This window comes from Leuresthes tenuis, unplaced genomic scaffold (assembly GCF_036924035.1).
Source record: "Leuresthes tenuis unplaced genomic scaffold, fLeuTen1.0.hap1 SCAF_24, whole genome shotgun sequence".
Classification (NCBI taxonomy): Eukaryota; Metazoa; Chordata; class Actinopteri; order Atheriniformes; family Atherinopsidae; genus Leuresthes; species Leuresthes tenuis.
In genome coordinates, this window is record NW_027325378.1 from 18,374,529 (window position 1) to 18,387,516 (window position 12,988).

General features: G+C 42.0%; 2 protein-coding genes across 2 annotated transcripts in view; one reads left to right on the forward strand and one right to left on the reverse strand.

Annotated features, from left to right (window-relative positions):
- Positions 1-2,976: 2,976 nt before the first annotated feature.
- Positions 2,977-4,919, reverse strand: LOC140284691 (THAP domain-containing protein 2-like). The gene is made up of 4 exons (XM_072378637.1): positions 4,787-4,919; positions 4,265-4,457; positions 3,697-3,822; positions 2,977-3,596 (listed from the first exon to the last, which is right to left on the reverse strand). Exons 1-4 carry the CDS (start codon positions 4,864-4,866, stop codon positions 3,087-3,089), a joined length of 909 nt encoding a protein of 302 aa, XP_072234738.1. The 5' UTR covers positions 4,867-4,919; the 3' UTR covers positions 2,977-3,086.
- Positions 4,920-5,193: 274 nt separating this feature from the next.
- Positions 5,194-12,988, forward strand: part of prkdc (protein kinase, DNA-activated, catalytic subunit) — a 33,627-nt gene continuing 25,832 nt past the window's right edge. The window contains exons 1-21 of the mRNA XM_072378348.1: positions 5,194-5,510; positions 6,357-6,433; positions 6,521-6,625; positions 6,748-6,822; positions 7,020-7,128; positions 7,240-7,352; positions 7,487-7,586; positions 7,671-7,726; positions 7,828-7,858; positions 7,937-8,094; positions 8,218-8,364; positions 8,987-9,151; positions 9,305-9,473; positions 9,568-9,617; positions 9,711-9,827; positions 10,443-10,592; positions 10,744-10,853; positions 10,990-11,149; positions 11,277-11,363; positions 11,439-11,558; positions 12,812-12,971. Of these exons, the coding sequence (XP_072234449.1) occupies positions 5,321-5,510; positions 6,357-6,433; positions 6,521-6,625; positions 6,748-6,822; positions 7,020-7,128; positions 7,240-7,352; positions 7,487-7,586; positions 7,671-7,726; positions 7,828-7,858; positions 7,937-8,094; positions 8,218-8,364; positions 8,987-9,151; positions 9,305-9,473; positions 9,568-9,617; positions 9,711-9,827; positions 10,443-10,592; positions 10,744-10,853; positions 10,990-11,149; positions 11,277-11,363; positions 11,439-11,558; positions 12,812-12,971 (2,449 nt within the window). The 5' untranslated portion in view covers positions 5,194-5,320. The remainder of the gene's footprint in view (positions 5,511-6,356; positions 6,434-6,520; positions 6,626-6,747; positions 6,823-7,019; positions 7,129-7,239; positions 7,353-7,486; positions 7,587-7,670; positions 7,727-7,827; positions 7,859-7,936; positions 8,095-8,217; positions 8,365-8,986; positions 9,152-9,304; positions 9,474-9,567; positions 9,618-9,710; positions 9,828-10,442; positions 10,593-10,743; positions 10,854-10,989; positions 11,150-11,276; positions 11,364-11,438; positions 11,559-12,811; positions 12,972-12,988) is intronic.

Sequence of the window (12,988 nt, forward strand, 5' to 3'; positions counted from 1 at the left end):
GAGATAATAAAGCCTCTGGAGTGGACAGGCAGAGAAAAGTCATGGAGGTCGCCAGTTCCAAGGCTGAGTTCACTGCAGCTGTACCAGGATCCATAACAGATTCCCACACTGGACGATTTATTTGCAGCGAAAAACATCTTGGCAAACCTAAAAGTCTTGTCATCACCAGAAGATGTGTGTCGATAAGAGTTGGACGCCTTCTGGTCAAAAGCCATCTTCCAACAAACTTCACTGAAAGACCTTTTAGATCAAACACAGCTCTATCCACTGCTAGATTTAGATCTACAAGTAAAGATCTGGGCACATGTTCCCCACCAGAAGGTATCCATCCACATCTTAGCCAACACAAGCAAATGAAAAAAACATCAGGTGTGAAAGTAAATCACACACCTTCTTGTACATCCATTCCTGTATTATACACTTATATGTACTGTATTTCAAATACAGCCAAATTTAAAATCAAGCTGCTGTCATTCACATACTTTTCTGTTTCTGTCAGAGGGTGAAAAAAGATCTAAAATTGTAAATGAGAAGCAAGCAGATAGATTAATTCTATAGCATTCTATCGGCTCGACTCGTGGTAGAAATTTGATCAGTAAAACAAAACTAACCATGGTAAGTTGATGACACTCACACGTTTTATAGTTGAATAGTTGTGCTAAGTTATGACATTAGTGTGATTTGTGGAGATTATAGGGAAATGAGTGAAATTACGACATGCAAAATGCGGTGACTATATTTGATCGTACGCCTGTTTATGGTAAACATAGGAAGTGCAAGTTTTTGGACATATGCCCTAATAAGGTAACGAGTTGCATTTCCTTAAAAAATAAGAAAATGCAGCAGAGGAAAGTATGTTTTAAAACTTTAGTGATTCAGACATAATTTTAACATTATGACATTAGACATTTTGAAGCTATAAATAGAGAATGTGAGTGATTTCTGTCAGTTTATGACCGTTTAAACATTTTTTGTTGTTGCATGTTTTAATTTTTTAGATTAATTAACTTTTCCGAAGGTGTTTATAAATCTATACAGTGTTTCAGAGAGAGCCACCAGAGGTCAGCCACGTCCAGCTCCAGAAGAGGCTCATCTTCATCTGTTGACAGCTTGGACCACCAGCGATGATGATGTCCCAATGTCTGCCCGGGGACACCGCAGCCACACCCCAAATAGGGCTTTGCGGTTTGATCTGTCCTTGTTCAACGCACCTGTACACGCTAAACGCCAGACCTGCAAGCACTGCAGCAGGAAAGGCAACATTTACAGGTCAAACATGGTCTGCAGGATCTGCAAGGTCCCCCTCTGCTGGAACAGTGCGTGCAACTGCTTTGTGAAATACCACCAAGAAATGTGCTAATTCTTCTGATGTTCTAATGATGAAATTCGCTAGTTTGTATTCATACGATTGGATAATGTTCGGGTGTTCTAATGTTCTAAAAGAACACGCATTATTGCAATAAGTCAGCACACTGATATGTTTATGTCCTAAAATAACAATCAGAGGTTGAAATTTTGACTTTCATAATATTTCAATGAGTGCCCTATAAAGGCTTAAGGTCTATACGACAGACAGGTTTAGGCCTAATCTGAACTACTTTTGATACTTTAGGCTCAATCACGGTGCTAACAAGTGTTGTTTTGGTAAGTCAGGGCTCAAATGTCATGTCATAAATTAATTTGGGCCATAGCTGAACACAATGGAGAGGAGCACTCTGCCACTTTTTTGACCAGGTAACAAAATCGCCTTGCATGACCTGCCTGAAATTCATAAACATGTAACATAAACATAGCAGTCCCACGACTTTTGCCCAAAGCGGGGACCTGCTGGACAGATTGCCAGTTCATCACAGGGCCAACAAAATGATAAATGACACAAATAAAACCATGCACGCTCACTCTTACTGTCAACTAATTTAATTCTTTTTTAACTAAATTTGCTTAAATTTGGTTACTTACTGTTTGAATTTTCTAATTATCTTGTCATCAGAGTTTCAATTGGGGTCTGTGGATGTAAGCGGGTGGTAGGAAGGGAGCATTTGGCAGCTTGTTGCGCTCCTGATAAGGTTTGGTTGTAATGGCAGGCAGTTTGAATCTCTCCTTGTTCTGCATTGGAAGCAGGCTGCCGCGCTCATGACAAAGTTTTATGAAACGAGTCTGACTCGTTCACATTCTGGGCAAAGGTTCATTAGACTTTTGGAAGTGACAGTGTCATATTAAAGTGTCAGGGATCAATTGTATGCACCTAAATTAATAGAAAAGTAAATGTGTTTAGTAAAGACAATATCGATATTTTCTTTTCTCTGATGTCATCATAAATGCCTGTGCCTGCATGTATCATAACAACCTGGTGTTGAGCAAAGGTCTCCGATGGATTTGATTGATGTTTTAGTCTTTTTTATTTGTATTATTATTATTACTCTGCTTTGTTTGAGGTGAACTGATGTTCATGACCATTTTTTGTCATTCAAAAAATATATTGTAAAAATACATATAGATAATTCTGTGCTCTGCAAACACCAATCGGACATAATAAGATGATAACAATAATGATGGCTCAGTCTTGATAGAAAAAGAAAGAAAAAAACAGAAAATGTATGATAACTATTTACATAGAGAAACTGTAAATATTCTCTACCAACACCACAAACCGGCCTGAAGGCGAACACAAGATTGGTCTTTCATTTCCGGTTATCCCTTCAATATAAAACTCCAAACGAGCCGGTTCTCATCTCATTCTCAGTTTATAACCCCATAGATATATATACACGTAGATGCCGCCTCTGACGCTGCTGTCCATTGGAACTTACGTCACCACGTACGTTCTTCGGCCATCTTGGGCCGGGGAAAGCTGTGTCCACTTACAGCATTAGTCTATCAACGATTAAAATCACCACAACTCACTGAATTTTCAACGGTTTTTCAAGCCGTTTGGTTTAATATAAATGTCAGACATATATTTGTGATACAACATAGATTTATTTGTTTATATACATATATATATATAAATGTATTTATATCATACATACATTAGAAATGTGATTGAAAATAAAAAAGTCATCACTCCCTCTTTGTCCTCCTTCTCTTCATCTTCCCTCTTCCTCCTTCTCCGTCTCCTCCTCTTCCTCTCTTTTCCTCATCCTCTCCTTGTCCTCCTCTCTTTCTCCTTCTTCTTCTCTTCTTCTCTTTTCCTCCTCTTCTTCCTTCTCCGTCTCCTCTTCTTCACTTTTCCTCCTCTCCTTGTCTTTCTCTCTTTCTCCTTCTCCCCCTCTTCTTCTCTTTTCCTCCTCCTCCTCTCCCCGTCCTTCTCCTCCTCTTTTCCTCCACTCCTCTTCCTTCCCCTCCTTCTCTCTTCCTCCCTCTCCTCCTCCTCCTCTTCTTCTTCTTCTCTTTTCCTTCTTCTCCTCCTCTTCTTCTCTTTCCCTCCTCCTCATCCTCTCCTTCTTCAAATCATCTAACAGGAATTTCACTGTCTTTTTCTGCCTTCTTTCCCTGTCCCTGGCATTTCTTATGCTCCGTTGCAGCTCCTCGACCTTCTCCTGAGCCTCAATCAACTTTTGTTTTGCTTTGACCGGGTCAAAGGCATACTGATGATCCTGAAAAATGTTACACTTATTAATAACTTAAATTTGTTCTCCTCGTTTTATGAGCCAGGCATTCTGCAAAGGTAATAAGAACAACAATTGTTTCACTCACTGAGGTTGACTTCTCACTGAGGTTGAAACCTCCAAGTTCTCTGACAGGTGAACATGAGCGTGATCGCTGATCCTCTGCCGCCGCCTGCTGCTGTGACGTCCCGCTCGACCTAGTTGTACCGGGCACCTGGTGGAAGATATTTGAAGCCATAAAATCAGGCTGAATGCAACATAACATAGGGTAAAAGAATCCATGTGATTTTATTTGTTCTTGCTATGCCTGTCCTCCAGTATTTCTTCAGGTAAGTGTAATAATTTTGTTTTTCACAGAGCCTTTATCAGGTATGTATTTCATGTCTGTCTATACTGATATTATTTAGACAAAGATTTCAGGTATTTAAGGATAACTCAATCATGCATTGTTGCTTTAAAAATAACAGCATGTCTCCTCTATTCTCTAGAATTGTGCATTTTAACATCAGGGAGGTGACAGTGATGTTCTTAAAGGTTTATATGAGGGTTCATTCAACAGGAACTATTTCTAATAGTGTATTTCATTATCATTTAGTGGCCACTGCGTTGTGTTGGTGAAATATTAAGATTATATGAGAATTTGTCAAGACACTAACTTTGCAAAGACGGACAGGAAAATTAAACACTGATGGTGTCACTCCTTCCTTTAAACGAGTCGACTGTCCAGTCCTGTCAAAGTCTTGTGGTTTAAAGTGACAGCTGCAGACGACTGAACGGTCCTTTGGGATAAAACCTCTCCTCCTGAGTGCTGCTGCCCATGCCTGCCTCTTCCGTTTGTCTTTTGGAAACCTACACAGAAAACAACTCCATCTGAACAACGCTCAGTTCTCCGTGTTTATGTCGCTATATTTCAGGTGCATAACTTACGTTAGCAGTTAACGTTCATGTTACTGCTATGCAACTGATTTAATAGATCATTTAGGAATAACATGGCCTACTTAGCACAGTTATATACAGTGGCTGATTGCCAAATGTCACTTTCATCATCTTACTGATGTCTTACTGACAAAAACATATTTTGTTTTCTTGTCCTGACGTAAGCTAGTAATAAGCTCGTTTCATTGACGTTATCTCAAACATCGAATTCAACAGTTAAATAATATAAAACAACTTCTTACTTGTGAAATGTTACTCCAAGTTTCTTCGTTTCGGCATTTCTTTCAAGGGAACACCCGTAAGCGGCACAAAAGTCTGGCATTTTGCCAGATGCTACAACTGTCAGACCAGCTCTGACAGTCTGACTGCTGTCAGAAACCCCGACCCAAGATGGCGGCCGTGTTGACGTGCCTGACAAGCCCGAATGCGGCATCTACGTGTATGTATCTATGGTTCTGACGGTCTGACTGCTGTCATAAACCCCGCCCCAAGACGGCGGCCGTATTGACGTGCCTGACAAGCCCGAATGCGGCATCTATGTGTATATATCTATGTAATACCCCAAAGTGTGGTCGAGAGCTCCGTGGGAAAGCTTTTATTTTGAAATGTGTACAGCTGACATCCGGTCTTGTTTCTTCCTGTGGTAGGATTTGAGACGGAACGCCTTCGCGTTGGCAAACTGAAAGGACCATCATTTAGCCCCTCCAGCAAGCGGACAGCATCGCGACTGTGATTGTGCAATCAGTGATTCAAATAATGTGGAGCTCGCGACGCTAATGTTAGCTTCAACCAGTGCTGCAGCCATGTCGTCCCAGAGCAGCGCTGCTTCAGGGATTCACGGTCTTCTTCTGAAACTTCATGAATCACTTTCAGACGAAGACATCAGGGGTGCAGCGTTGAAATGTCACGATATTATCGGTGACCTGGGCCAGGAGTGCATGCTAACTTCCACCGAGAGTGAACTTGGTAAGACAATGGTCTATCAAATGCACTTCAGAGATTACATATAAACCGCGCCGAACTCCATGAACAGTCTGACTAATTGAACTTAGTCATGCTTATTTTATTTACAAGTTCGAAACACCTTGCAGAAAAAGTGCCATCCAGATTCTTATTTGGTATTTATTAATTCGTCATTCTGAAAGCATTTTATTTACACCGATACGGTTGAATTGTCCTATGTAAAGTCAGGGTATTCCGCCAAAACTCTGTTGGAGGTTATCCCTGAGGGCATTGTTTTGATCTCTGGAGAGATTAGCTGCAGGTGTCACTTCAGAGGAGCTCGTCCTGAAGTTGAAACCAAATGTAACGCATATCTTTGAACTCATAACAACCCATATTCTCTCCCCTGTCTGTCTAAATTAAACTCTCTTAAACCCCTCTAATTCACTTCATTCAGTTTCAGTATTTGTTCCAGTGATTAAGTTCTGATCTGCTGAAACAGTTGATGTTCTTTAGCCCCAATTTTAAAAAAGTTTTCCACTTTGCCTCAGTCGACTTTAAATGAGCTTTGGTAGAGAAACTGCTGGCATTTCAGCTTTTTCTTTCCACTATAGAGCTTTAACGCAGGTTAAAGAGTGATGGCACGGTGAACTGTGTGCCCATCTTTACTTCTTAGAGACTCTGCCTCTCTAAGGTGCTCTTTTTTTATTCCCAACCCTGTTACCAACCTGTTGCATATTAATCTAACTAGTTGCAACATGCTCCTCAACCTGTTTATATGTATCTTACTATGATGTACATACTGTAGAAAACCCACCAAAACTATGAACAACAATCACATTTTTCATCTTTGCATCTTTATCTGTGAAGCTCTGCAGACATCCTTGTTGTTTTCAAAAGACTACGGACTGCTCATCTTCCTTAGGAGGTCCCTGGGAATGGATGAGGTAAGTAAAGACGTGCTACTCTATAACTAACAAACCGTGTAGTCGAGTGAAAAGTTCAGCTGTTGACAGAATCGTCCGTTTTTCCAGCTGCGGGACACTCGCGTCGAGGTCTTGGTGTTTCTGGAGACGTTTTTAGATAAAGTCTCCCCCAGAGTCAAAGGTTGGGAGAACACGTATGCCACCGATATAAGAGTAAGTGCTTTGGGTTTTTTTCTTAGGACATTGAAAGGTAACGCTGACATCACTTCATAGGTAAAATTATTACCACTTTACTAATAGCACACAATAATCATGTTTGGTTTTGCTTATTGCAGAACATGTGCATGGTGGTGTACACAAAGGAACGGATTGCCAAATGTAGGGCTCCAGTGTTGGAGCTTCTCATCAAGGTTGGTCTCTGCTGATATTAACAGAAATTGTAATGTTATTGGTCCTTGACAAACAGACTTGCCTGTTGATCTCGTGGTTTTGTTTGATTATTTGTTATCGGCGTCCGTTATGATTTAAGACTGCGCCGTGTGCTCGATAACCTGAAAGAAGTTGCCCTTGTGCCTCCAAAACACCGTCCTTGTTAATGTCTCCGCAGGTTCTCCAGAAAACAAGGGCTTCCAGCGTTGCCGCTGACTTCAGAATCTGTGAGATATTCAACAAGTTTTACGGCGAGCTCGGTCAGAAGTGCAAACTACCGGACTCGGGTGAGCGTTCCCTTTTATGCCGAGCTCAAGTTTAACGTCAGGCGATTTCATTCTGGCTTGGAATTCTGAATTGCATCATGTTTCAGTTATTTCTCCTCACTCTCGCCATAGTTCTTGGTAAAATCTACGAGTTGCTGGGAGTTCTCGCCGAGGTTCATCCCAGCGAGATGGTCAACAACTCAGACAAACTCTATAAAGCCTACCTTGGAGAGCTGAAGGAACAGGTGTGTCTTCCAGGTTCCAGGAGCCTTATTTTTCAAGACATTGCGTTGCAGCTTCTTAAAGTCCTGGATGTGGTTGTAAACTGGCGGAAGCTTTTTTTTTTCCTTTATCTTATTTTCATTTGTTTTCGCTTTAGATGACCTCTTCGACAAAGGAGCCCAAGCTTTTTGTGGTTGCTGGATGTTTAAGAGGAATCACTGCCCTAATGTTCAACTTCACGAAAACAATGGAAGAAGGTGGCTGGCTGCGTGTGTGTTCACATATTCGTGTTGTACGTGTTGATTTGAGGACAAAAGCAAGTGTTTGTTTCTGATTTACAGACCCGTCAACGTCTAAGGAGATCTTTCAATATGCCTTGAAGGCAATCACTCCCCAGGTAAGCGTCACTGTGGAGGCTAACTGTTATTTTTGCCATTATGTCTCACGATGTTATAAAAAGGCTCTCCGTACTCATTTTTTAAACCGTTTCTGTTGCAGATGGCAATGACTCGCTATGCTGTCACTTTTGGTAAGGCTCGCCACTTTTGGTCAAAATTCTGCTCAAACTCGCAGAGTAATGACATGTCTCTGAATGCTCCTCGAACAGCTGGACTCCGACTGTTTGCCAGACATGCGTCCCAGTTCAGCACCTGCCTTATGGACCACTACAGAGACTTGTTTGAGACCATGTGCAAGCTCTGTGGTCACATTAATGCTGAGATGAAGAAGACGAGTTACCAGGCACTTGAAGCCTTTCTGAAGCAGGTATAAACCTCTGGGCTTTGTCCACATGGGCACAATCAGACCGGCTGGTTTGTAACATCGAATAAGATCCGTTCTTCAAATATAATTTCTCTGAAATCGCCCAAATACTCTTCTATTTTTCAGGTTGCAATGTTGGTTGCTGGTAATATTGAGGAGCACAAAAGCAAGTTGAAGTTCTTCATGCAAAAGTTCTGCGGCATCATTAAAACCATGGAGTCGACCCACAAAGAGCTGTCTATCGCTATACGAGGATATGGATTCTTTGCTGCTGTATGTTAATTGCTTTCTTTACTCTGATTCCAGTTGCGAAAGATGGAATTACTCTTCTGTCTGTCGCTTGTCAAAACAAGCATGAAGCATGAATTACACAGTTCGTCTTCCTGAAGCGGGATCTGCAACAGTCCCAGCTCTCTGCACCTCTCTTTGGTGATGAATGTTTTACTTCTATTATTTTACCCTTAAAATTTAGGATCTAGATGCTTCTTTCACCGCTGATTGCTACTTGGGTGCTCCAGCAGCTGGAAGGCATATTGATTTTTGACTTGATCTGTAAAGAACGTACCGGATGGCAGCTGAGATTGTTTCCAGCCCACGACCTTGAATAGGATAAAGAAAATAAATGAACGGTTGTTGGTTTGTTTCTCTCACAAGATCTGGCAACACTGGATAGTATGCAGACGCAGTTTTAGATGGTTGCTATCTCTCTTTTAACCACTAGATGTCAGTAGTGGTTACACACTGATTCTTTAATAGTGTGTGTTTGAATTGGTTCACTTTAGGGTTTCCAGAGTAAGCTATCAGACGGCGTTTACATTTATCTTGTAGCTTCTGTAGCTCACGTGCGATCCAGTTTTCTTCATTCAAAATGCAAAGCCCATGCTGTTTTCTACAGCCATGCAAGAAAGTTTGCCCACAAGACGTGGACCTGATGTACACAGAGCTGATACAGCGCTGCAAGCAGATGTACCTGACAGAGTCTGATGGAGAGGACGACAGCTTCTACCAGCTGCCAAGCTTCCTGGACTCCATAGCCAGTGTCCTGATTCACCTGGACAAGGTAGGAGAAATGGATTAGTTAATTATTTACAGCAAATAACTTTAACCTGAATTAACCTCACAAGCTGGTGATTAATTCCCCTCAAGTAGCACTAATATGGTTCTTTTTTTTACAGTATGAATATGATCATCTGCCTTTTTCCCCTGGTCTCAGATACCTGAGGTGTATACTCCCCTGCTGGAGCGCCTCCTTGTGGTGCAGATTGACAGCTTCCCTCAGTACAGCGAGAGAATGCAAACCGCCTGCTGCAGGTCCATCCTTAAGGTGCTGGTGGCCGTGGCCTCTAAAGGACCGGTTCTGTGGAGTTTTATCAGCTCTGTCGGTGTGTTGATCCTTAACAGTCTCACACTGTTTTTCACAATGTGTTGTATTTGAGATAATATCTGCCACAATAATCACTCGTGCTTCTTTTTCAGTGCACCAGGGCTTGATTCGTGTCTGTTCAAAACCCATCGTGCTTTCTGAGGTCAGGCGTTGTTTTTTTTTTTAGAACGGGATTCACACAAATCTGTTGAATGTATTTATTGATTGAACTGCGCCTCCATCCTTTTCCCCTTAGGGAAACAGGAATGGTCCCGCTGAGTCATCCCAAGTTCAGACTGGAAAGTGGAAAGTTCCATCTAGTCACAACTACCTTCCTCTGTTTAAAGGACTTTTAGACTGTGACCAGTTAAAGGTACGGTTATATTTTGATTTTAATGTCATAATTTCACAATTTTGAAAAGTTTGTCTTATTTTGGCTTGTGTGTATATATATATATATATATATACACACATTTATTTATTCTGCACTACACATAACGACACCTGGAACTTGCATCGATGCTTTTTCAAGGATCTAAATGTTAATTCGGTCCTGGTTCTTGTGCATTTCCACTGAGCTCTCAGGCAAATTGGAAGGTATTCCCTGTCCTCATTTATTCTCAAAACCACTTGACCTCCGCAGCTTTTTATGTGCGCTCTCTTCTCATGATTAACTGACTTGCTGAACCTGACGGTTGTATTTATAAAGCGGCAACAACCATTCTCCCGGAACGTTTTCTCCATTAAAGTTAACGGAATTTTCATTATAGATATGAAACATAAGATGACAGGGTCAAAAAGGCAGAAATAAGACCCTGAGACGTTACCTCGAAGGTTCTGGCTAATCATAAGAACTTCGTTCGCTTTTTTTCATAAGTTAATGACAAACATCCCTTCGATGGGCGAAGCTGTCCTAGACGACAGCCATTTATAGCAGTCGTGTGTTTTCTTTGATGACATTTCGCTTAATTTGTGTCCTGATCTGCAGGATTCCGGCTTTCTGGATGGAGCCTTTGAAAGTCAGAATGCTGCCCTCGGGTCTCTGAGCCATCTTCTCTACGATGAGTTGGTGAAATCGATTCTCCGCATTGTGGAAAAATTGGACCTGTCGGTGCAGAAAATAACCGCAGGAGAGGAGGTGATAATTTCCGTCCCTTTTTTTTCTTTTTAGCCCCATTTGAACATTACATTTTGTGTTGTTATTGACAACGGAACTCAGTAGGGCTTGAAAATCCTTTGTTTGTGGAACCCTAACATAATCGGTGGAACTGCCCCTCCTTGTTGGTCAGGCTCCAGATGACGCAGCCCACGTCCTGCCATCGTCTGATCCCGCAGCTCATCTTCTGCCAAATAAGGTCAAAGACTTCACGGCCTTCATCAACCTGGTTGACTTTTGCAGGTACAGCAGCCCAACGTGAAAGTTTTCCGCACAGATTTCCGCTTTGTTGCTTTCTGTCAACAGGCGTTTGATCTACCACATTTTAGATTGTCATTTAGCACATATCACAGTGGGAACTATTTTTTTCTCTCCGCAGTGACTTGTTGCTGAATAAACACGTGGAATATTTTCATTCCTGGATGCATTCCTTAAGCCACGAACTTATCCTCCACTCCATACGAAATCCGCTCGTCAGTGGCTTTTATAAACTGCTGTCGGTCATCGTGAAAATTGGCAAGAGAATTAAGTACTATCAGGTAAATATTTCCTCTTTTTTGCTCGAAGTTTGCACTGAACAAATTGAGAGGAAAGGTGATGATGCAACACCACGCACTCGTCACGTTGAATGTACCAAACAAATAACCCGCACTTGCTTTTGAACAGGGAGTTGGCCTGAGAAGCCCTGCGTCTCCTCAGACTGACACCGTGAAAAGCGCCTGTTTTGCGCTCTTCTCCAAGTTTGGAAAAGAGGTAGATTCCCGTAATGCTGCGTGAAAAAACGACTTTTATTCCCAGCGGATGTTAGAGATGTGTGTTTCCCACCAGGTGTGTGTCCGAATGAAGCAGTACAAAGACGAGCTGCTGGCCTCCTGCTTGACCTTTGTCCTCTCGCTGCACTCCAACATCGTGGCTCTGGACATTAAGGCCTACTGCCCTGCGCTAGAGGTGAGACTATTTTTCGTACTTCACCGTTTGCTTTGTTGTCATGCTTAAACCCGCCTCTTTAGGAGCCCAGCAGCAGGCCTGAGTATTTATTTGAGTGAAAGTAGCGCATTTCCAAGAGATACCTTCGCACCACAGTCCTCGACTTAATATTGGAGGCATTTTCCAGAGGCCAAAGGAACAAAAAAAGGAAAAGAAATTAGGATTACCTGACAATTTTCAGAAGAAAAGTTTCCTTTTTCAAGGCCTGGTTATGTCTCGGCAGCACTCTCTTTTAAGACAAGGCAGCAAAGATATCTGTTATATAAGAAAATGTGGATATTTATATAAATTTCCTTGCTTGCCTTACTTGCTCATTAGCCCACTTATCGCCAATGATAGTCATACAAGAGCCATCCAGTGTTGCCGTGATCCACCCACAAATGGTGCACAGCACTTAAACTAAGCCCACCGACGAGACCAGAAGCTGGCACTATTTCATTCCGTTAGAGGAGCCTATAAGGCAGCATTTTGTTACTTTGGAAGATCTTTCATGTATCTCGTCACGTACTTGTATAAACACAACTTAACAGTTGACATGAAGACTAGATGCGAGTAAGCTGGGAGATGAGCAAAAGCTAGCTAAAATGTAACAATCAAATTATTCAGTAAAAATTGTGGATTAATGGTGCAAAGCTAAAACAAATAGATAAGTGGTCGAAAAACCTTTTCTTCATCAGTCAAATTTTCACACGGACTCTGAGTGCAGAGCTCTGTGAAAAGCTCTGATTAAGCCTCATTCAGACCCTTTTAGTATCTTTTTTTTTAAACAGGAGGATTCGTCAGAAGAAACCTTAATGATGTTACTTTTTCTTTAAGACGGTCACTCTGTTTCACTGTTTCAGTAGGGGCAAAATATTCATTCCAAAGTGCCAAGTCAGCAACCTCCAGTTTACCGATCGGGAAAAAAAAGTGATCAGATTAAGATTTCTTTTGTCGGTTTAGGCTTCATTGAATATGAGGGTGTAGCCCTGTATAGGATTCCAGGTTTTGTCGTGAGGTGGCAGCACCACAAACACACACACTTGACCAAAAAATAACCTCAATATCCCTTTCAGTGATGGTTATGTGATGTCTATTTTAAAACGTGTTGAATGGTGCAGCTGAGTCCTTCTGACGGGGCTGTGAGGATCAACGCGGTTGGCAGTGTTTGACAGTGTTTTCTGCCTGATTCCTGAGGCGTACGTGCGTGTTTTTCTCTTCTTGAATGGGTCCAGACGGCTCTGAGGTTGGGTCTGAGCCACGTCCCTCTGGCCAACGCAGCCCTAGATGCTCTTGAGGACTGGTCCTCCCACATTCCACTGGAGACGATGCAGCCCTGCTACATAAGCATCCTTCCTCTCCTTGATGGATACCTGAAAAGCACCTCCACCAACGGTAAGATGGACGAGGAG